Source organism: Sapajus apella, unplaced genomic scaffold (assembly GCF_009761245.1).
Source record: "Sapajus apella isolate SASKATOON/1434 unplaced genomic scaffold, GSC_monkey_1.0 scaffold40, whole genome shotgun sequence".
In the NCBI taxonomy this organism is placed as follows: Eukaryota; Metazoa; Chordata; class Mammalia; order Primates; family Cebidae; genus Sapajus; species Sapajus apella.
Window position 1 is genome coordinate 8,305,348 of NW_022436980.1, and position 24,012 is coordinate 8,329,359.

General features: G+C 37.6%; 2 protein-coding genes across 8 annotated transcripts in view; one reads left to right on the top strand and one right to left on the bottom strand.

Moving 5' to 3' along the window:
* Positions 1–367: 367 nt before the first annotated feature.
* SLC35A5 (solute carrier family 35 member A5) lies at positions 368–23,184 on the bottom strand. Of its 7 annotated transcripts, none has more exons than XM_032299086.1 (7): positions 22,871–23,184; positions 20,633–20,780; positions 16,117–16,215; positions 14,628–14,758; positions 11,722–11,789; positions 3,153–3,933; positions 368–1,823 (listed from the first exon to the last, which is right to left on the bottom strand). In XM_032299086.1, exons 2-7 carry the CDS (start codon positions 20,760–20,762, stop codon positions 1,758–1,760), a joined length of 1,275 nt encoding a protein of 424 aa, XP_032154977.1. In that variant the 5' UTR covers positions 20,763–20,780; positions 22,871–23,184; the 3' UTR covers positions 368–1,757. The 7 variants fall into 7 exon arrangements, with proteins under 7 accessions (XP_032154977.1, XP_032154976.1, XP_032154975.1 ...); XM_032299085.1 differs by lacking the exon at positions 22,871–23,184 and adding an exon at positions 21,898–22,126 and having other exon boundaries at positions 20,633–20,781; XM_032299084.1 differs by lacking the exon at positions 22,871–23,184 and adding an exon at positions 21,867–21,999 and having other exon boundaries at positions 20,633–20,781.
* Positions 22,423–24,012, top strand: part of ATG3 (autophagy related 3) — a 28,007-nt gene continuing 26,417 nt past the window's right edge. The window contains 1 exon segment of the mRNA XM_032299094.1: positions 22,423–22,712. Within this exon segment, the coding sequence (XP_032154985.1) occupies positions 22,641–22,712 (72 nt within the window). The 5' untranslated portion in view covers positions 22,423–22,640.

Below are 24,012 nucleotides of genomic sequence, written 5' to 3' on the forward strand. Positions count from 1 at the left end.
ACAAAATTGTAAATAAGAAAATCAATCTCCATGCACTACTGAAATCTGCTATTTAATGTATTCTGTATGTGATACCTTTGTAAGAAATTTTTTGTAACTTTTATGCTTTATAAGATAAAAACGCTTTATATGCCATATTTCCTAAAAGGTCCTGCTGTACCTTATTTCCCTTACCTTTAAAATGAATAGCCATATAGATATAATCTTCTTGTTTCATATAACTGATGAAAATGCCTGTTATTCTTAGAAGTCAAGATCTACTTAAAGAGAAAGTTTAAAAGTTGTGTGGGTTTTTGTCTCACTCCATTTTTTAAGATTAAAAGTACTCCACATCCCACCCTATATGACAGAGTGACAACAGAAGACATAGGTTTAATAATTATTTTAATTACAAATTTCCACCAATTCTTGCCAGTCATATTATTGTGGATATCACAAATGAATTACAAGACAGTATAACCTTATATTCATCTGCATGAAAATTAGGAGAAAGGAGAGAAGAAATGTATAAGTTGTCTGAAAATGATACCACAAAGCTCATATGTACAGTATGGTAGTCTGTAAATATACAGGCCTGCCAGTTAATGCCCATTCTTTTATCATCACCCAGCTGCAAGACCCTGGGAAAGTCACTTACGTTTTCTCATTTTTAAAATCATCTATCACCTGACTTCTCTATCTACGAGAGTTAACTGGCTGCATGCAAAACACCATGAAAAATACCATGTACTTATAAGTGTGAAGTAGTACTGTAAAATGACTTATTTATTACTGGTCTATTTTTATAGTAGTAATATTCATATGTCAGCAAAAGTCAACATGTTTGGAAAGTGATCCTTTTGAAAGGATCCCTTTTAAAGCTACTAGGCATCTGCTTTACTGACAATCTCGTGTAATTCTGAAGCCAGTGTCTCAACTCTTGGAAAGATATACAATACTCACAGCTTGAATTAATAACTAATAAAATGCCCTCTTATTCTCCAAAATGTAATCATTCAGGAGCAATGACGTCAAGATTTTGTCATACTCAAACTGTGGAGGAAAAGGCCCCATCACGGCTTAAGTGATTTAAAAAACAAGTGGTAACTATGGTGACTAGGGAACCCACATTTAAAACATCAAAAAATTATTACAAAAATCAAATTTCCCATGAATTTCTAAAAATTAAAATTCTCAGATTTTGTGTCTGAGAAACTGCTTCTTCAGCAAAATATTTAGCACAGACTACATTATCCCAAATCTATGGTATGACCAGGTATTTAGGTCCTTCAACCAACATTTTTAGAAAGAGTTCCATTGCTCTTTACTTGCAAAATGACTATCTCTAGGGCCTCAAAATTCAAAGGACAACCTAGATATTTATTATGTTAAAAAAAGGAAGACTTTGGCATGTAGACTAGAACTACATAATTGTGAGTATCTAGCAAATTGATCTCTATTTGTATATTTATAGGGTATAGCTAATGTGATTATTACAAGTTTTTTGGAAGCTTGGAGGCCAAGGAAAATAATCTGCAAATATAGCTTGTTGATTTATCAAGTGTTCTTCATATTGTTACCCCTATATCAGTTCCTTAAAATTTCTTAGCCTTTTACTCTAAGCCTTCGATGGAACCATTTAGGGAGTGGCTAGATATATGCAAAGAATATTATGATTTAGAAACATTTCTGGCTTATCAAGGTAAAAAGATAAGTATTACAAACACTGAAAATGTGAAAATAAGATTTGAGAGAGCTGCCAACTATGTGGGTACCAATTAGAAAGCATCTTCATCTGACTCATCACTCTTGGGTTTGGTAAGTCTTTCTAGTTCTTCTCCATCCTAAAAGGAAACATGAAGTCAGTAATTACAACAAAACTGGAAATGTAGCATTTTTAATGAATACTAAAGGGAAACCTTACTAACAATGACTTGTATTCATTATATCATTAAGCTAGAGATATAACCTGGTCAAATTAAATAAATATTCAAGTTGTTGGAAAGTTAACTATAGAGGTATGAGAGGATAAAAAAGTGAAGTGCACTCAGTATGCAAAATTTCAAAGCTAACATGAGCAAAGTGAGGAGCACCACCTGCTGGTCTTGCAGAAAGAGAAATAGGCTTTCACAGGCTTTGTTACCTATATAGATTTTCTTTTACTTAAAAATTAGAGCAAACAGCATTATCAGCTGCCGAAAAAGAATACAGGACTTCTGGATGTATACTCTGGCTAAAGAAGGTTATCTGAAACTCAAGATCCTAAATTTTTCATCTTGAGAATTTGTTGTATCACGACAGAGGCATTACACCCAGGGAAGCTCTGCCATGAATGTCAATAAACAGTAGATTGATTTTCTCAGAGTGAAATGTTCATTGTATAAAATATTTCATATTTTGTGTGTTCATGAAAACTGTAAAGCTAGATGTCTATTTACTTAAACATGTTTAACTTCTTAATTCAATCTTCAAAAGATCATTAATTTGCTAATAATATGATTGACAGAGCCTTCCAAAACAATTGCAAACAACTCGGAGATATTCAGAATAACTGCATAAGCATTTTTCTAGAAAATATTTTCCTCCTACTTGCCTTGCAAGGATCCTTTTGAAAACTACCTTTCTAGTGAAATAAACAAACCCTGACTTTCGGGCACACTGGCTTGTGAACAACTACAGGGAAGACTTAGAAGTCAGGCTTTCTATTCAACAAGACTTACTATTATAAAAGACCATCTTCTCTCACAAATGAGCTTATTTCCCTAACTATGGTGGAATATAAAGAGCAAGAGACTAGGAGCAGACATCAGTGTAGTACCAGTTCTTTCATTTATTATCGGTAAACCATTTTGCCTGTTTCTTCACTTGTAAAACTATGGAGACAGGACAAGACAACTTATGAGGTATCTTCCAGGTGTATAATTATGTAGTATTCTATGATATAACACATAAGGTCCTTGAGACTGACTTATACTTTTTCTCTATCCCTGGCAGCATTTATCATGAGCCCTTGCAAACATCAGAAGTCCAATGAATGTCTGTTGATTCAGTTTTAAAAGTCAGAGATCCAATACATTCTTTGACAAATTAGCACTGATTTTTTTTTCCCCTTGAATTAACTATGCTTTAAATTTGGGGAGAACAAGCAAAAAGGAGGACCCTCACAAACTTACCCCACTGGAACGCTCCCAAAGATTGCCACTTAGATCTCGGATCCTTTCTTGCCTAGGTGTGTATTCTGGACCTTGAAGTTTGCTGGCATTATAAATAAATATAGAGAGAAGGACTGATGGCGCTTCCAAGAAAAATTCCAAGGAGGGCCTGAAGTCAAAGACCAGGACAGACACTGTTGTGATGATGACAGTGGTAACCTGGGCCATCAAGACATGAAACATGTTATCCAGGAACTTCAGAATGAAAGCCACTGAAAGGCCCTGGAATGCAGTTACAAAAATAAGGGCTACTGAAAATGCATTGTGGCCATAAAAAAATCCGCAGTTCTTAATCTGATCACGGTTACTCCTTTGAAGGCCCAGAGTCAGCCCATTAAATAGAATGCCAAAGAAATAGAGTTTGCTGTTCTGTATGAAGATGCTTTCAGTGAGCTGGTTCCCTTCCTTCAATATCTTTTCATTATAGATATTAGCCATTGAAGAAATAAAACACTGGACTACAATAAGAACATGGCCCAAGCCAAGACGGAGGTGACTGAAAACCCTGGCTGTGGTGTTCCATTTAGCTTCAGTAAAAGTCCACTCCTTTGTTGTACAATTGTCTTTCCTGGGACACTCACTCCTGAAAAGAAGGCAGGAATTGGATGGGCTGAAGAAGGCATCGTGATGAAATCCATGTCCTGCCAAGTTGTGCTGTAAAGTTTTAGTCCCGGCAGTCAAGGACACGATAGACAAAAATAGAATCAGGAGGGAAGCCCACTGGATCCAGTTTAGATGCCTCCTGTTCAAGGATGAAAAACAAAATTTTACTACTGTTTTCCCCCCATATCAATAGTTTCTACTGAAAACTGAGACACTTGAGTACTTGGTTGAATAAACTGTACCATTTTTGCTAGCATTTCCTATAATTCAAGTTCATTTTTTATAACATGTGCCCCTTAAGGCTACTCAAGTCATTTCCCTTCTTTGTAGGTTTCCTTTTAACCTACAGGTTTTTTTGTTTGTTTTTAAATATTTATTTTATTGCGTTTTAGGTTTTGGGGTACATGTGAAGAACATGCAAGATTATTGCATAGGTACATACTTGGCAATGTGGTTTGCTGCCTTCCTCCCCATCACCTATATCTGACATTTCTCCTCACGTTATCCCTCCCCAACTCCCCACCCCCCACTGTCCCTCCCCTAGTTCCCCACCACAGACCCCAGTGTGTGATGCTCCCCTCCCTGTGTCCATGTGTTCTCATTTTTCAACACACGCCTATGAGTGAGAACAGGCAGTGTTTGATTTTCTGTTCTTGTGTCAGTTTGCTGACAATGATGGTTCCCAGGTTCATCCATGTCCCTACAAAGGACACAAAATCATCGTTTTTTATAGCTGCATAGTATTCCATGGTGTATATGTGCCACATTTTCCCTGTCCAGTCTATCATTGATGGGCATTTGGGTTGGTTCCAGGTCTTTGCTATTGTAAACAGTGCCGCAATGAACATTCGTGTGCATGTGTCCTTATAATAGAACGATTCATAATCCTTTGGATATATACTCAGTAATGGGATTGCTGGGTCAAATGGAATTTCTATTTCTAGGTCCTTGAGGAATCACCATACTGTCTTCCACAATGGTTGAACTAATTTATGCTCCCACCAACAGTGTAAGAGTGTTTCTATTTCTCCACATCCTCTCCAGCATCTGTTGTTTCCAGATTTTATAATGATCGCTATTCTAACTGGCGTGAGATGGTATCTCAATGTTTTGATTTGCATTTCTCTAATGACCAGTGATGATGAACATTTTTTCATGTTTGTTGGCTTCATATATGTCTTCTTTTGTAAAGTGTTTGTTCACTTTGCCCACTTTTGAATGGGCTTGTTTGTTTTATTCTTGTAAATCTGTTTTAGTTCTTTGTAGATTGTGGATATTAGCCCTTTGTCAGATGGGTAGATCGCAAAAGTTTTTCCCCATTCTGTTGGTTGCTGATTCACTCTAACGATTGTTTCTTTTGCTGTGCAGAAGCTGCGGAGTTTGATTAGGTCCCATTTGTCTATTTCGGCTTTTGTTGCCAATGCTTTTGGTGTTTTAGTCATGAAGTCCTTGCCTATGCCTATGTCCTAAATGGTTTTGCCTAGGTTTTCTTCTAGGGCTTTTATGGTGTTAGGTCTTATGTTTAAGTCTTTAATCCATCTGGAGTTAATTTTAGTGTAAGGTGTCAGGAAGGGGTCCCATTTCTACTTTCTGCACATGGCTAGCCAGTTTTCCCAACACCATTTATTGAACAGGGAATCCTTTCCCCATTGCTTGTTTTTGTGGGGTTTGTGAAAGATCAGATGGTTGTAGATGTGTGGCATTGCCTCCAAGGCCTCTGTTCTGTTCCATTGGTCTATATCTCTGTTTTGGTACAAGTATCATGCTGTTTTGATTGCTATAGCCTTGTAGTATAGTTTGAAGTCAGGTAGTGTGATGCCTCCAGCTTTGTTCTTTTTGCTTACAATTGACTTGGCTATACGGGCTCTCTTTTGGTTCCATATGAAGTTTAAGGTGTTTTTTTCCAGTTCTGTGAAGAAGGTCATTGGTAGCTTGATGGGGATAGCATTGAATCTATAAATTACTTTGGGCAGTATGGCCATTTTCACGATATTGATTCTTCCTAACCATGAGCATGGAATGTTTCTACATCTGTTTGTGTCCTCTCTTATTTCATTGAGCAGTGGTTTGCGGTTCTCCTTGAAGAGGTCCTATACATTCTTTGTTAGTAGTATTCCTAGGTATTTTATTCTCTTTGCAGCAATTGTGAATGGCAATTCGTTCTTGATTTGGCTCTCTTTAAATCTGTTACTGGTGCATAGAAATGCTTGTGATTTTTGCACATTGATTTTGTATCCTCAGACTTTGCTGAAGTTGCTTATCAGTTTCAGGAGATTTTGGGCTGAGACGATGGGGTCTTCTAATTATACAATCATGTTGTCTACAAATAGAGACAATTTGACTTCCTCCTTTCCTAATTGAATACCCTTTATTTCTTTTTCTTGCCTGACTGCTCTGGCTAGAACTTCCAATACTATATTGAATAGGAGTGGTGAGAGAGGGCATCTTTGTCTAGTGCCAGATTTCAAAGGCAATGCTTCCAGTTTTTGCCCATTCAGTATGATATTGGCTGTGAGTTTGTCGTAAATAGCTTTTATTATTTTGAGATACATTCTATCAATGTCTAGTTTATTGAGAGTTTTTAGCATAAAGGGCTGTTGAATTTTAACATGGCCTCATTTCTACCTCTAGAGCTTATCTTGGACCTCTGGCACAACCCCTGGTTACCCAGGTTGAGAATCTCTACTATAACTTTATAGTAAAAGATAAATCTCTACTATCTTGGACCTCTGGCACAATAATTTTTATCTTACTATAAAGTTATAGTAGAGATTCTCAACCTGGTTTCCCAGAACCAGAAAGAATGTAGATGAGCTTCAGAAATCTTGTATATAGATGAATTTCCCCCTATGCCTGAGATCCTTCAAAGCTTTTTCAAATCTTTAAAGGTGTCCCTAACCCAAAAAAGATTTAAAGGAGAAGGCTAGCTCTAGATCCATGGCCTAATCATAGAGCATTAAACAGCAAACTGCTAGTTGACATAGCAAAGAAAAATGATGTTTTGGGTAGTATTTCAATTTACAAAGTCCTAACAATCCTTTATTTATTTTCCTTAGCAACAAACTTGTGAGATATAGAGGGCGTCTGTATTATTCCATTTTGCCAATTCATTCAGTTCAACAGATGTTTAATAAGCAGCTACTATGTGCCAGGCAATCTGGGGAGATAAAAGATGTTCAAGATGTAATTCTATGTTCAAGGAATTTATGCTTTAATAGTGAGAAAACTATAAAGCTAAATGATTTCAGTATGTGTGAAAAGTGATTAATGGAACAAGTGGAGTATACTGAGGAAAACTAGAATCTGTAAATAGGTATTGCTTCTAAGAGGAAATCACACTTGAGCTAAAAGATGAAACAGGCAGAGGGAAGAGTCTCTATGCAAAAGCAACAAGAATGTACAAAGAAAAGAGGAATATCTCACTCTCATTGGAGTTGTCAGAAGGCCTCTTGGGGGAACAAAATCTTGATATTTGAAGATCAGTTAGTTAGGTGAAGAAGGGGAACACCAAGAAAAAAGAGGAACATAAACAAATGCAAAAGTGTAAAGCAATAGGTGAGAACCAGAAGTTACAAGAATTTTTACATCATTGAGCATTTACTAGGCACCTACCATGCACTTTGGCATTCCTGCTCTAAGGGAGGAAACAGTTCTAACAGGTTATCTGATTTCCCCAAGGTCATGTACTTAAAGACTAAGGAAGGAATCTGATCCATGGTTTTGTATGTCTTCCTTCTGCATCATCACACCTCCTAAGTGTAATTCTAAGTTTCCAGGATGCACATATAGGAAGTTGTGTCTGATTTCACCAATGCTTCTATAAAGCTTCATACTCTGAAACTGCTAAATGGACAAACCAGACTAGGTAGCAGCATACCTGTGCACACTGTTACATGTTTTCTCATACATATATAATTTTCAAATAACCACATCTAGAACGTGGTGATGGGGTTAGCACAGCCCTATGCCATCAGATGAACGACCGTGAACTAATCACTTAAATTTCTGAAGGTGCAGCTGGTATACATTAAGTAGTAGAAAGCAAATAGAATGACAACAGAGATGAAAAATGGGTGCCCATTAAAAAAAAAATTCTATAATTAATTACTGCAAATCACATACAAGTGAGGCAATGACATAATGTACAAATCCTTTAGAAGTTTTCTAGCAGCTATAAATTTTTCACTAATATTGATATTAAGAAAAAAGAATTGAAAGAAATCCTTAAGCTAAATAATACCTTCTGTAAACAATTACTCGTTCAAGGTAGTGTTCTAGGGGAGGTAAAATTTATTAAGGATTAAGCTAAAAATTAAAAACAGTAGATTTTTAAGAAACAAAATAAAGCTGAATAAATTACCCTGTAAACTCTGCTGACAATCTGAAATGGCGATAGAGTCTACATAACCAAATGTGTTCTTCACTTTAACTGATACAACACAGTGGAAGCTTACTTCACTCATCTCTCCACTGCCCCAGTAAAACATAGTAATGGATGCTCAGAGCTGAATGCCTGTGGCTAGAAGGCTACTCTTCCCGAGGGCCTCTGCTCCCAAGTGAATTGTTTGCTCACAGAATCTGGTTCTTAAATGTGTTTTTGCCAGCTGATTTCACTGCTGTCACTATATAATGATTACATAAGTGATAAACTATGAGTAAAAGACAAGAAGCTGTTTTTATGGAAACTAAGCTGAACACATTAGGAAGACTCACAAATCATTCAGAAGATAAAAAGCTGCTTTCTAATAACATATAGGTGAGCTAAGGAATTTAAATCAGTTACATATACGCAAAGGGTGGGCTTTAGTTCAGCATCAGAATGATGAATACATGTACATTCACATATTTTAAAATTGTTTAGATATTTTATATATATACTCATGTATATGATTCACCACTATGAGTTTTCCTAGCAACTAACCAATAGGTTCAAATTGTGTCAGATAAGAGCACTTCTACTATATTTGGTGGTAGTAGACTAAGGCAGAGTATAAAAACAATTAAATGGAAAGACTCACATAATATTGTTTTCTCAAGAAACTGTAAAAAACATATTTCTTAGTAGCACAGAGAGAGTGACAAGGGGCAGATTTATAATGAGAAATCATAGAGAAAATTTATCAAGTGAATGATTCTGGAGAAATTCTTATACTACCACTGAGTAGCACTTTTCTTTGTTCTTCTGCTGTTTCAGACAGTAACTAAACTTTACCCTTACTTCGTAGACATCTATCATGTTTCAAAATGTATTTTTAAATAATTTTTAAAAATTATTTTTCCATACCTTTTCTTTGAGGAAATCCGAGAAACATATACACATTCTTTAGGTAAAAATAAGTTCTGGTCTTAGTTATCTTTTGCCTCCAAATCTCAATGTTTAGGTTAGTATTATTTCCCAAAACCAAAGCAAACAAGATTATACAACTTTGCTTAAGTTACAAGCAAACCAGTAAGGCAGGCTACAAGGTATAATGCCTGCTACCAGTTTCTACCATAAACCAGTGGCTTATACTTCAAAGAACAAATCTGCACATTCATAGAAGGTTTCTTTAGAAAAGACAAAAGGACATTTAGATGACAATATTTTTCTTTTTCCCACTTTCAAATTCCTCCAAGCAATCCTTGCAATAGTTACCAGACTTACTATTTCCTGCTTTTGTATAGCCTTATATTTGTTTAAAACATTTAAAAATTATTTATTTTTATTTTTTCTTTTTTAAACTCTTTATTATTTTATTTTATTTTGTAGCCTTGTATTCTTTACTTGTATGGGAAAGCAATTTGATAGTTCTGCTCCAACCAAGTATAAGACAACAGATTTAATGAAAAGTGGCAAACAAAGAACATGTTATAGAACTATTAAGCTGCTACTCCTAGGTCAAAATTTCATGGCAAAGGGGAAAAGGACCATCAAATTATTCACAAAGAGTAAATTAAATAGGGAAAGCCAATGCACACCACCAACTTCAAAAAGATCAAAATAGAACAAAGTTGACTTCAAAATGCAAAATAAACAAAATGTAAAATAATAATATATCAATGAGTTATTTTTCAGCTTTAAAGAAAGGAAATCCTGTCACATGCTACAACATGGATGAACCTTGAAGACAATATGCTAAGTGAAATAAGCCAGTCACAAAAAGACGAATATTGTATGATTCTATTCATATGAGGAATTTAAAATAGTCAAATTCATAGAAACAGAGAGTGGAATGATGGTTATCAGGGGCTTGGGTGAGGTGAGGTTAGGAGAGATGTTTAATGGACTTAAGAGTTTAAAATCTGCAAGGTGAAAAAGTTCAATATCTACTTCACAACAATGTGGCTGTATTTAACACTACTGAACTGTATGTTTAAAAACTGTTAAGATGGTAAATTTTTTAAATTTTTTACAATTAGAAAAAAGAGTTAAAAAATGTAATAAGGTCAGGTGCAGTGGCTCACACCTATAATCCCAGCACTTTGGGAGGCCGAGGTGGGCAGATCACCTGAGGTCAGGAGTTTGAGACCAGCCTGGCCAAATAGTGAAACTCTGTCTCTACTAAAAATACAAAAATTAGCTGGGTGTGGTGTTGTGCCCCTGTAGTCCCAGCTACTTGGGAGGCTGAGGCACGAAAATTGCTTGAACCCAAGAGAAGGAGGTTGCAGTGAGCCGAGATGGTGCCACTGTACTCTAGCCTGGTGAAAAAAAAAAAATTATTTTCCAAAAAAAAAAAAAAAAAAAAAAAGTAATAAAATACTTAAAAGGCATTCTCATAAAATACAATATTAGATTTATTAGTACATTATTTTCCAAGGATTCAAAACAGAGAGATATCAACAAAGCAAATAAGAATCAATATTATCCCTCTGAAAACAAGACATAAAGTATGTAGACTTTTTTGAACTTTAATTCATACCAGTGTTATTACTAAAATTAGAAAAATGTAATCAATATTATTACAATTAGTATTAAAAGCAAATATTTAAAATTTATAGCATAAATAGATTTAGATTTAGTTAAACTTAGAATTAACTTTCTTAATACAAATAGTTAAATGCTTAAATATTAAAAAGAAATACTTACCATGGGGTAGAACTAGAGCTACTGGCCAACTTCAGATCACACAATACATACTTTTAGTCTCATCTTCAGTAAATTCAGTTTTAAATGGACGTAATTTTGACGTAATACTTTTATACTATACAACTTCAGTATAATACCATCAGTACTCATTTAAAGTAAATGACAAGCACTTTAAAAAAAACATGTTTTTGAGACCTGTACTCCCTTATTAGTGATCCTTCAATCATCTTGGAATATGGAAATAATCTTCGAGCCATTTTACTTATCTGCACTCAAGCAGATCTTGTTTACTTAAAAATGTTTATATTATTCAATGGTCCTCTTGGAGATAGTAAAAATAGGCGATAACATTTTTAAAAGCTTAAAAATTTATCATTCTTCACTATAATTTTGACTAGATTCTTCACACAAATCCTCTGCTAGTTAGTGCTTAAATCATATCCTCATCTCAAGTAGTTTAATAAAAAATTTGCCATTATCTATCATCTCCAAACTCCAAATTACAAATATATTAACAATCTTAGAAACCATTTGGTTCCCTATTAGTGAAGAAAGATTTTGCATAAAAAGCTCATTAATTCTTTGTTCAAAATCTGGCACTAAATATAAAAATACTAATTAAAACACAGTCAATTACCTTATTTTTGAGATGCTCAAGATATTTCATTCATCTTATAGCAGAAGATGTACATGGACTACAACTAGAGCTACCTTCTACATGGCTTAAACGTGCCCAATACACAAAGCCAACTAGGAACAAAATGCTGGCCTTGGGATTCTGAGGGTTCAGTGTTCTGGGTATATCATCTGAAACTGGTCTGTGTTAAAGTATGATATATGTTTTCACAGCAAGTTACTTACTTCAGCACTATCCTGAATAGAAGAGCTGTTGTTATAATGCTAAAATTTGAGAAGATAACAGCCATGGCCTAGAAAGAAAGAGAAGATAGAGTTACAATTTCAAAGTACTGACCTCAGAAATTTCCTAGCTTGGCAGTTCACCTAACTAAAAAAGCTTTTTGGTCAAAACACAGAGGGGGTTATTAGGGGAGCCACTTCACTTGAGGATTAAATTCCATTTTTGATGCTTGTCAAATTTATGCAAATATGACCAAATTATTGTTAATAATATCAAATATGATCAAATTATTACATAAGCATTGCCTGTGTAAATAATCTTTATGTACAGATCTGAAATTACTTATATATTCTAAAGGTTTAGGTGTAGAAATGACAGTTATTATGCTTATGAAGCCTACTTTTCAAAGTTCTCAAAGTGCCTTAAAGATTTTTAATGCTGTTTCTATGGTCACATAGAAGGTAGGTACTGTTTGGCCCATTAACATAGTAAGAAAATTGAAATACAGATTATTTTTAAGCATCTTTACCATTCTAGGAATTGTATCAATTTTCCTGGCTGCACTCCAGTAACTCAATACCAAACTCATACTTGACAGTACTGTGCATTGACTCAAGTTGTTCTAAACACTTAGAAATGTATCAGCCAGATTTTGTTACTGTTGGTTTTTATAACTGTTTGTTTTTATAACTGTTTTTAAAAACTGTTTGTTTTTATAACTGTTTGTTTTTATGAATACTCTCACTCATGAGAGTATTAATCTGAACATGTATGTATTATGCTCAGAAAGCATGAAATTCCATCATTGCTCCTGATAAATAGATCTGACAATAGTAGTAATTTTTTAACACAAATCTTAGGATGTAGTTCATTCTACCTTTCTGCTTGTTATCACTTTAAGGTGATTAAATCCCCAAAAGATATTAACAGTCATATATACCCACTAATTAAAGCAAACATGGCTAATATTCAGCTAAATTAAAGATAAGAGCAAACTCAATAAAAAATGGCAACAACTCCAAGAACATAACATTGTTATTTTTCTATTGAATATTTACGGGAACCACCATTTTAAGGTTTTCTCAGTGTGCTTCTCTTTAGACAAATGCCTCTGAACCCCTAGTTAGGAGATGAGTAAGAGGAAAAGAGGAAAGTTAAGTGTGGAAACAGTGGCCTTAATGAATCACATTAAGGGCAGTGCAAAAGTACCTAACCATGCAACCTGACTGGCTTAATGAATTCTGAAAATTCTGAAAACTCTTTCTACGCAAGAGGATAAAATAAATAAAACATCAGAGCTTTCTGCCCCAAACCTTCCATGCATCTCTATTTAATTCCTTAAATAAACATAGGCACAACAATACACAGAATATGCATGAGTTTTATTCTGTAAGATAAATGGTTGTACACAATCAGGAAGGAAGAGCAAAGCAATAAGCTGGAAGAATAATAAGGAAGTTGCCATTTTGCTCTGGTACTGGGGGACACAGAAAAGATATACAAATTCAGAGCTAATGTGTTGGATATGATAAAATACAATAAATATTTACTTATCGAATTTGAATAATTATGTTGTTGGGGATGGCAATTCTCTAAAAAGTAAGAATTTAGGAGAGGAAAGATGTCTAGATGGACTGGCGACTTATTAGCAACATGCATTACAGAGCTGAGAAAAAAACTTCAGGTGATCAACGGGCCCAGTTCCCTGCCTTTGGCTGTGTCCCACCCAAATCTCACCTTGAATTTTAATAATCCCCACATGCTAAGGGCCAGGCCAGGTGAAGATAATTGAATCATGGTGGCGGTTTCCCCCACACTGTTCTCATGGTAGTGAATAAGTTTCATGAGATCTGATGGTTTTATAAATGGGAGCTCACCAGCACAAGCGTTCATGCCTGCAGCCACATAAGACGTGAATTTGCTCCTCATTTGCCTTCTGCCATGACTGTAAGGCCTCCCCAGCCATGTGGAACTGAGAGTCCATTAAACGTCTTTCCTTTATAAGGTACCCAGTATCAGGTATGTCTTTATTAGCAGTGTGAGAACATATTAATACAGTTCTATATTGAGCCCTCCTTTTCATCCCACCCTAAAACTGATTTGGTTATATTTAAGCAACTTCACAGAGAAGACTGGTAGCAATAAAAATTCTATTTGTAATCAAATGCCTGAACTTACTTTTTAAAGAAATTTAAAACACATTTTGGTAAAAATAAATCTTCATTTTATAAAATATTAAGGAGAAAAATACATGTGACCTATTATGACCCAAACTGAGTAATAGGTGAAAGCAGAAAAGCAAGTCCAGTTCAGATTACTAATGGCTTTCTAAATTGACACTAAGGATGCCAAGAAAGATGAGAAGTATTTGCAGCATCATCAGTTATAAATGGCATTTCTAGTTGGGAAGACACAAGCCTTACCCTTGAAGAACTTGTTGGTTAAATGACAGGACTAGCAGAAAAGAAAACCATACAGATAAAATTCATATAAACTACATTAAAACAGGTATAAGAAAGGTTCATTGAGTGTGTAACTTTCTGAGTTAATGAGGGAAGTTTTCTTGGATGGAAGTCCTGGATGCTGAGATTAATATTAGAGGTTAGTGGCCATAGGATGTCTCAGAAAATAGGCATACTATTTTACATAAAAAGAGGTGGCTTCAGATTCCTTGGTCTAGGGATCAACTCCCCCATAGTAGCCCAATTTGATACAGTAATTTTGACCATTTAGAGAATCTGGCATGCCTATTGATAAAGTACTCGGATAATTCTGGGAAAATCTCAGGAAGGCCAGTGAGGGCGAGGAGAAATTAACAATGCCAACAAAAATGATTAAAAAAAAATTCATTCTGGGATTTATTTCTCCATATCTTTTCAATGATATTTTCTTTGTCATATTTACTTACTGGCTGAAGATAGGACAGGACATAGAAGACAATCAAGTTATCCAGGAAATAAAGAAAGGCAGGAATGGACCACTTCATGAAATTAGAGAATTCCTTCCAGGAAGCATATTTGAAATTTCTACTTTGATGATCTTAGAAAAAAAATACAGTGTAAATAAATGACCTTGATGAGAATGCCCACATTTTTAGAGAAATTACACTGCACTTTGATACAATTCGTTATAGGCAGCTTTAAAAATGTGCCTCCATAAGTGAATACTAGCCTTAAGAAATGAAAGACAATAAGGAATTTCATTACTGTCTCTCTTCAACCCACCACTGTTTCATCACTGACAATTAGCGACAACCTTAGGACTACTAATTATCCTAATTCCCATTAATTTCAGATAACAGAAGTATTACTTAAGGCAACTCAGGATACATATGTGGTTTCTCTTACTGCTGTAAGAGCATAAGGCCAAGAGGGAGATCAACAAGTTAGAATTAAGTTAAAAAAAGAAAAATCAAGCCTTCACACTGGAATGTTTGATCTGCCCGGCTAGGGCAGATCAAGAAAGGGGGATACTAAATAGAAATTTATTTATATGGAACTAGAGAAAGTTCACTTTTAGTAATCTTAGTCAGTTACTATTCCATCTTTAGGTTTCTAAAAACTTAGAAAGGCACTGTAGCAGACAGAATGTAAAACAAAAGACAAAGGCAGTTTAAGGCTTTTGTCATGCTGCAAATAATGCATGAGCTCATGCTACAAATAATGCATGAGCTTTATGAGATCAAGAAATGTATTCACTAACTAGAAACTGCAAAGATTGAAACCCTGGAGTATGAAAAGACATCTTGCGGGCAAACACTTTAATGCTCTAAGGTTTATGTTTACCTCATGTGGGAAGGTAGATAAAAGAGGCAGAGGGAGCTGAGGCCCAATAACTGGGGAACTAAGTTGAAGAATTAATGTATATTAAAGAGCATATGCATTCCATGAAAGGCTATATACTTTACATTTGAGAAAGAAATTAGTATCCCTATGTGAAAGCTCAGAAAACTGGAGCTCAGAGAAGTTAAAATAATCTGCTCCAGAAAAATCTCTTTGATGCCAGTGCACTATGCTACCTTCCCTGTAGGGAATGGGAACTATTTTGAAATATGATACATCTCAAGTCAGACAGCACATGATTTAGAAAATCTTGAATCTGCATAAAAACTAACTTATTGCGTGAAACCATCACAGAACAAGTAACAAGATAGCGCAATAGGAAGGGTATTAGGAAACCGGTTGGTGTCCTAGCGCTTCCTCTTCCTACGCAGCTCTGCATAATACTTTCTCTTTGAGCTTGTTTCTCTACCTCTAAAACACACTCATGTTTGTATCTTAGCTTCCTCATATAAAATTTAATGGACTAAACTCAATGATATAAAATGTTCCTTCCAGTTCTAACATTTTTTGGTCCTGTGATTTTTAACAAGTATATAGTACCATTTCAAGACTTACCTTTCTTTATAATACAGAAGGACACAAGCACACAGAAAACCAGCTTCACCAGTTCCGAGCACACATTCACAGTAGTTGGAAGATAATCATACTTGTTTTCTGAAATGTAACAGAAACGTTTTTTAACTATACATTTTATTCTATATATGTTTGTATATACAGTATAACTTAGAATTGTTTTAAAACTTAGAAGGTAGATTTAATACTGGTTATATTAAATTTCTTCCAGTTGGCTTTGCTCCTTTGGATTTTTTAATCAATTCATTCACCTAATGTATGAGCTATTCCTATTCCATTCGGCTTTTTAGTATCCTTGAACTTGCTAAAAATGCCTCTCACGTCTTCATCCAAGTTGCTAATAAACATGTTTACATAAATATGTAAATATGTTGAGGAGGCTAAGACTAAGGGCAAAGAAAGCACTGTGGCGTGGCATTAGAGGCTGCCTGCTAAATGATCATCAATCAACACTGACTCATCAAACAGTTATGAACTGACCTGCTGAATTACTATTTAGCACATAATTCTTCTCATGACTTGTTTGCCTTGATAAAATTGACGTACACTCTGTGACATTCCCCATAAGGGTTTTCCAATCTGCTTTGTATCACGGTACACACAGAACACATTAATATTTGTTTGGCACTGTGGGATAAGATAAATGGTACACTGGGGTAAAGAAGGAAACTATCTGAGGCAAGAGTACAACTGGCCTAGGGCTCTGCTACCTTTAGGGCTAAGAGGAAATACCTGGATACACCCAAACCCACTCAGGAGTTGGGAAGCTACATCCTAGCTTGCAAATCAATAGGATTAGGAAGTGAGGTTTGGTTGGTATGACTTCATCTTAACTGTTACCTGTCTCTTCTAAACGCTTACAAACAACTTGTTTTACAATTTTGCCAAGGATAAACATAAACTTAATTGGGTACTATTTTCAGGAAAGCATATTCTCCACTTTTGAAAACATTTGCTTGTATCTCTCAGTCACATTAAACCCAAACTGGTCAAGTATAGGGGGAAAAAAGCCAAATGGACACTGTCTACCCAGAATACTTTCTTCCTCAATTCTGCGGTTTCCCTTTACCTTCTCAAACTAATCAGAATGAATTCTTTATTCATCTCTGTTCTTATAGCACTACCTCTCAACCTATATGGCACTACTTGACACACTGGAAGTGTGTGGAGTAAAATGGAATGGAAGATCCTTATAGGAAATGGACCATATTAATAACCTTCATATACCTGGCTCTTAATAAAGGTTCACCTGAATTTAAGTATCTGCCTGTTCAACTTTCCCCATCATTCAAAGTACAGTTAAAACATCTCCTCCCTTTTCTCAGTTCAATGCTAGACTTAACTCACACTCTGTTATCCTCCAATGACACTTCTCATGATCTCTGTCATGATACACATAAGCCAACATGTGCACATAAGAAGGAGAGACTTTGGATTATAGCTTTCAAACCCTTGTCACTTTCTTTAGCTTGTTCTTGCTTTTCAGGCGTTTTCTTGTAGTCCTTTCATGGCCGATCCCAGATCATATCACGACATGGTATGTGACTTCCCTCCACACATCTCCTGCCCACACTAACGTACTTTTTCTATATGGCATTCATCCTCACTGGTTTCCCTTCAGCCCCAGAGGAAAGAGGCTAAGACCCTGCTATTCATCTAATCTCCCCTTTAAAACCTTCCCTTCTGGCCAGGCACAGTGGCTCATACCTATGATCCCAGCACTTTGGGAAGCTGAGGCCGGCAGATCGCTTGAGGTCAGGAGTTTGAGACCAGCCTGGCCAACATGGTGAAACCCAGTCTCTACTAAAATTACCAAAAACAGCTGAGCATGTTAGCACACAGCTATAATCTCAGCTACTTGAGAGGCTGAGGCAGGAGAATTACTTGAACTCGGGAGGTGGAGGTTGCAGTGAACCAAGACTGTGCCTGTGCACTCCAGCCTGGGCCACAGAGCAAGACTCTGCCCCAAAACAAAACTAAAAAACGAACCTTCCCTTCTCCTCCAAGATACTTGACTCCATCTCTTTTGGCTTCAGCATATCTTTTATCTTCCTCTCTACTAATTGGTTTACTGCCCTTGGCCTAAAAACATACTCAAAACTCTCCCATCAGAAAAACAAATTATAAAATATGACTCCCTCTAGTTGCCATATCTTCTCTCCCTGAAACAGTATCAACATTCATTATCTGCCCTTTACTTACTTTCCATTCAGGTCTTATCTCCAAGTAATCTGATTTCTGAAAACTACCTCCTCTCTGAGATTACCAAACATCTCATTCTTAATTCTAAAGGGCATCTTTAGAATTAGGTAGCTTTAGAATCTTTACCTTATCATGATGTTGGAATTCTTTCTCAGTCTTCAAGCTCTTTCCTTCCTTTCTATGAGACATGTGCATTTAGTTCTCCCATCTAGCTTAGGATTTCTCCTTAACGCTCTTCTGAGTGTCCGCATGCCACCTTATATGTTGGCATTCCTCAGAGTTTGGCCATGACTCTTTATTTTCTCATTCTGCATGAGAACTCTCTCTGTTCCTTAAGTTTTAAATATCAATTTAACATAAATGTCCCTAAATCTATATTCCATAACATTTAACTTATTGCCCACTATAAATATCTGAATAAAAACCTCCTATTTATTCATATAATTGGCATGTCCTTCATGTGCATGATATGCCAGATACTGCAGAAAACTGCAGTAAGGACACAGCTCCTGACCTCATGGAAGGTACATAACTAAAACTACAATCTTTTCAAACTCTGCCCAACCTGCTCTTCCTCCTAATAGTCTCAGCTGAGAACAGCATCAATCCACTTGGCATTCAAACCAGAAAGCTTGGAGCTATAAAACATTCATATTCAATACAGTCTCCAAATTTCGTCTCTTCTATGTTCTGAATATTCCTTAATCTATCTTACTTGGCTTACTACCTCCAAAACACTAAGTGAGTCTTCATCACCTATGGCTTGAATTTGCAATAACCGCTTAATCGGCTATCAAGTTTCCTGTCTTTTCCACTGCCACCCAGCTACCATGAGTCCTTCATTTTACTCTCCTAGTTGTAATTATTCGAATATCCCTCATCCCTCAGACTGGCCTAGAGACTAAGGTTCCAGCTCCTTACCATGAAATATGAAGCCCTTAACAGTCTGACACGTATCACCCTCTCTCCAGCCAAACACTCCTTCCCTCTCTTCTGAATCCTTAAACCTTTTTTTTTCCCCCTTATTTTTTTGAGACAAAGTTTTGCTCTGTTGCCCAGGCTGGAGTGCAATGGCATGATCTCAGCTCATTGCAACCTCCACCTCCCAGGTTCAAGTGATTTTCCTGCCCCAGTCTCCAGAGTAGCTGGGATTACAGGTGCACACCAACACACCTGGCTAATTTTTTGTATTTTTAGTAGAGATGGGGTTTCACCATGTTGGTTAGGCTGGTCTCAAATTCCTGACCTCAAGTGATCCACTCGCCTCGGTCTCCCAAAGTGCTCAGATTATCTCCCACCATGCTAGACCACAAGTCCTTAAACTTTTTGCTTGGTAATTTTAAATTACATGTTCTCACAACACATCTTGCTTTTTTATGCCTCTGTTCCCTTTTACAGGCTGCTGCCTCTGTTTTGAATACCCTTGTTCACCTTAACTTCTATTGGATCAACTGTCTCCTAATCAGAGTGTTCTCTGATTCCTCTGAACTCCACATCATCCCATACCAGACAGAATATATAACTTTATCCTCTAGAAAATCTCTGCATCTTGAGCATGTATCAATTATTGCAGTTATTATAACGGATTTTCATGATTGGTTTACATTTATGTCTCTCCTAATTAACCAAGTCTTCAGGACAAGGTCTGTGTTTTATGCACTTTGAACCCTGCTGCTACTACTTAGCCTAGTGCCTGGCAGATAAATGCTAACTGCAACAGAGAGTTAGGTACACATCTGACACTCCAAGTGGACCAGTAAAGGTCATGTCATGGTTGTATGTATCCTCAATAACTAGTAAGAAGTATTCAATTAGTGTTTGCTTAAATCCTTAGATAAAAAAGCAGATTTCTTAAATACATACTTATCAAAGCTTATAATTTATAATGTTGATTCAATATCATTGCGCAATACAATGTTGACACTGTATCATTAATACAATAATTACAATAGTAAGTACTTCACAAATGCCAAGTGACCAAACAAATACATCCTTTTACTTCAAAATAAGGTGCAATTACACATTTTGCTATAGGTCCAGAAACATCTGTTGATTGAAGCAATAGTCAAATGTTACGACTGGTTCTTTCCTAAAGGGCTGACTCATATTTCATCCAGCATCAAATATTTTTCTTGTTGAGGAAAGGAAGGTTAAAGAATCAAATTTTAAACATGCTTTATCACTCACATGAAGCAAAAGGCATTCTTATCTCATGTCATATATAAGAAAACCAAAGATGAGACAGAGAATGTGATTAGATGGAAGTGCTCCATACATATACCAAGTCTTAACTTACCTTCACTGGCAGAATATTTCACCAGTAAGATGCGACTTGAGCTTAAAGCAATGAATACAGCACCTAGCAGGAATGTATACATTGTTGGCAAGGAGCATAACATGGGATGACTACAGCACTGTCGTTCCATTCCACTGTTTTTTAATTGCCTTAAAGAGAAAAACACTTTCATGAATAACCTTGCCGGCAGACTCTAAATGCAAATACCATTGATTGTGAGGACAGAAAATGAATTTTTTAAAAAACGTTTGGCTATGACTATATCGGCACCAAGAAAGTTTAGGCGTGCAGAAGAAACTACGAGAAAAGGAAATGAAAGTCAAAATCTGATAAGAGGGAGTACTCTAGAGACAGAAAAGGTAGAACCAGATTAGGCGTGCTGACAAAGGTAGCAGGTGAGCAAATGACACTTTGCAACAGCAGAAAAGAATTCTTCAACAAAGCAATTCTTTAGCCTTTATTTATTTGTTTATTTTGAGATGGAGTTTCGCTCTGTCGCCCAGGCTGGAGTGCAGCGGCGTTGTCTTGGCTCACTGCAACCTCTGCCTCCCAGGCTCAAGCGATTCACCTGCCTCCGTCTCCCGAGTAGCTGGCAATACAAGCGCCCACCACCACACCCGGCTAATTTTTGTATTTTTAGTAGAGACAGGGTTTCACTATGTTGGCCAGGCTGGTCTCGAACTTCTGGCCTCATGATCCGCCTGCCTCTGCCTCCCAAAGTTCTGGGATTACAGGCGCGAGCCACCGCGCCCGGCCTAGCTTTTATTCTTGCAGTAAATAATTTTGCTGTAAAGATGAGACTTTCAAAATTGCATTTTCCTCCTCTTTTCCCTCGGAGGAAAAAGAGCTTATTGGAAAGGACTTCATTACAGTAACAACCAAAATGGAAATACCTGAAATACTGACGTAAAGTTTTGCTGAACTACAGTTTGAAATGGAGGAGATCGTAGGAATCAATGTGTCTAAGGCCATCTTGATAGGTTGAAGACACTAAACCCCAGGCTAAGTAACTTGTCCAAAGCCTCCCACCGTACCGTACGAATAGCGCAAAGAGCCTGAGGAGTGGGGAGAAATGCCAATACTGACAGCCCAACTGGGCGCAGGCGTAAAGGAGGCCAATGAGACGCCTCCCTGACAGGAGGAAGCCAGGTTTCCCTTCACGGTCAGGGATGCCTACTCTGGTCACACATGCGCAGTAGGGCTCTTGTTTGGCGCGCCCTCCCCTGATACGCACGCGCAATTGCTTGCCCGCGGGGCGCGGTTACCTCCCTCAGAAGAGCTTCTAGTGGCAGAACGCACATCCTAAAGCTGAGACAGTAACTGTCTGGCTCCGTAGTAGCAGCAGTAGCATTTAGTCTCCATACGCGGAGAAGTTACAGTACGTAAAGGCGAAAAAGCCTCTGCTCCTAAGCCGCCAATTGAGGAACGAAAAGCATGATTACGTCCCGACTGGGAAAAGGTGGACCCGACACCCATTGCGCAGGCGCGTTCAGTGTTACGCTTCCGGAAGGAGGGGAGAAGCAACTTATCCCGCCCAAGTGCGGTCTTTCTCCTGTCACGTGCAGGGAGAGACCAGTGTCACGTGAGGCCCCAGTGGCGGCGCTGCTACGGCAAGAGAGTGAGAGAAGGGGAAGCCGGAAGGGGCGCGAGTGAAGTAAAGGGGGGAAAGACAGCTCCCCAGAGGGCGAGGGGTGCGCGTGCGGCCGCTTCTCCCTTCAGGTCTCCCCTCGGTCCCGCTGCTCTCCCTCGCGGCCTGGTGACAGCTGGGCCCGGTACGTCGCCGGCTGCCTGGGGCGCAAGGAGCGCGCGCCCTGTCCTCGCGCGCGGTGCCTGCCGCCCCGCCCCCTCGTCCCGCCCGTCCCGTCGCGTCGCGTCCCGTCCCCTCGGGTGCCGCCGGCAGGGTGCTGATGCGAGTCGGCGGCAGCGGGGACATTTTCTGACTCCCCGGCACCTGACCCAGCTCCCCTTTCCATCCCGTCGCGGGGCCGGCAGCTACTCCGGCCCCAGGATGCAGAATGTGATTAACACGGTGAAGGGAAAGGCACTGGAAGTGGCTGAGTACCTGACCCCGGTCCTCAAGGTAAGCCAGGCCGGGCTTGCCTGGGGCTGTCAGGCACATGCTCAACTCTGCAGGGACCGGGCGCCGCAGAAGTCCCGTCTTCTGCGGCGGGGCAAGGTGTAGGGAGGCGGTAGGGCTCGGGACACAAGGAAAGGTGCAGCCCCCACTCGTAGTCTTACCCGGCTATTCCTTAGGGCTTTCTGACTCCTCAGGGGTAAACTTGGAGCGACGCTCTGTGCGTGTTCCTGCCTTTCCCCGTCATAACTCTGCGCGGTTGGATACGTCGGGTTAGAAGGTAGGTGGTCGGCGGCTGAGTAGATTGAAGAACGTGAAATCCAAACATTGGAAGTCGTTTTGACTTTTTAAACTAGGATTTTGCTTATCTTTTTAAAAAATGAATTCAGTGTTTGACATATGTCACTTTTCCATTAAGTTTCATAGAAAGTCCGCTATAGTGGTGAAGTTGTGAGTAGGATCCCAACTCGTTTCGATATCAGAGGAACGAGGTAAAATTGGCAACCTTATCTCATTTAGTAACCTTGAACCCTTCTAACGGGCAAAACCTCTTTCCCAAGCTTTTCAGATAGCCGTAGCTGGTTATTAGTGATAATAAGGCACGTCTTACTTTCCTGGCTGTATACTCTTTTTAGTACATTGGCAACAGTACAGAAACTTTGGAGTAAAACATTGTGACACATTAGCTATTGCAGTAGGGACTGATTTTTTTTTTTTTTTCCCCCAAAGGTAAACTTCTAGAACTGCCCTCAAATTTTTCTTTTATAACTCTTTTAGAGTAAGTTTTTTGTTGTGAGTTCCTTTTTTTCTTTCTGAAAAGTGAGCAAGAATAGTAAATTAATGGAAAATTTTTGCCTAGTTTTTGTTTTTTTTCTGGTTGTTTTAGGCTTTCAATTAGAATGTACCAATCTCAGTGTGGGGGTGAAATACTCTAATAAGCTAAGAATAGTGGAGAGTTTTGCTTTGCTCCCTTTCCATCGCAAAGGGAAATATTAGGTCTGTACTTTTTAAAATACGTTTTTCTAAAACTCCTTTTAAAAGAATAACTTATTGGCCAAATAAGAAATAAACCAGCTATTATAAATGAGAATTTCAACTATTGGTTTGCTTATGTTTATTTACTGTGAAAGTCATTTTAAGATTATTCAGTCAAATTAAGATTGGCAAGTAATTTTCACATTTGAATCAAATGTTTTTACGTATTATGTTACCTTTTCAGACTATCATATCTACCTAGGTATACAGTATTTTAATAATGCACCATTGTTACAACTTTTTAGTTTCAGGGAGAGAGGAGTAAGAGACT

Coding starts and splice junctions, on each gene's coding strand:
- SLC35A5 (XM_032299086.1), bottom strand. CDS start 20,762: ATGGAACGACAGTGCTGTAGTCATCCCATGTTATGCTCCTTGCCAACA. Junction 16,216..20,632: donor GAAATATTCTGCCAGTGAAG/GTAAGTTAAGAC, acceptor GTTACATTTCAG/AAAACAAGTATGATTATCTT. Junction 1,824..3,152: donor TTTGGGAGCGTTCCAGTGGG/GTAAGTTTGTGA, acceptor GTTTCCTTTTAG/GATGGAGAAGAACTAGAAAG.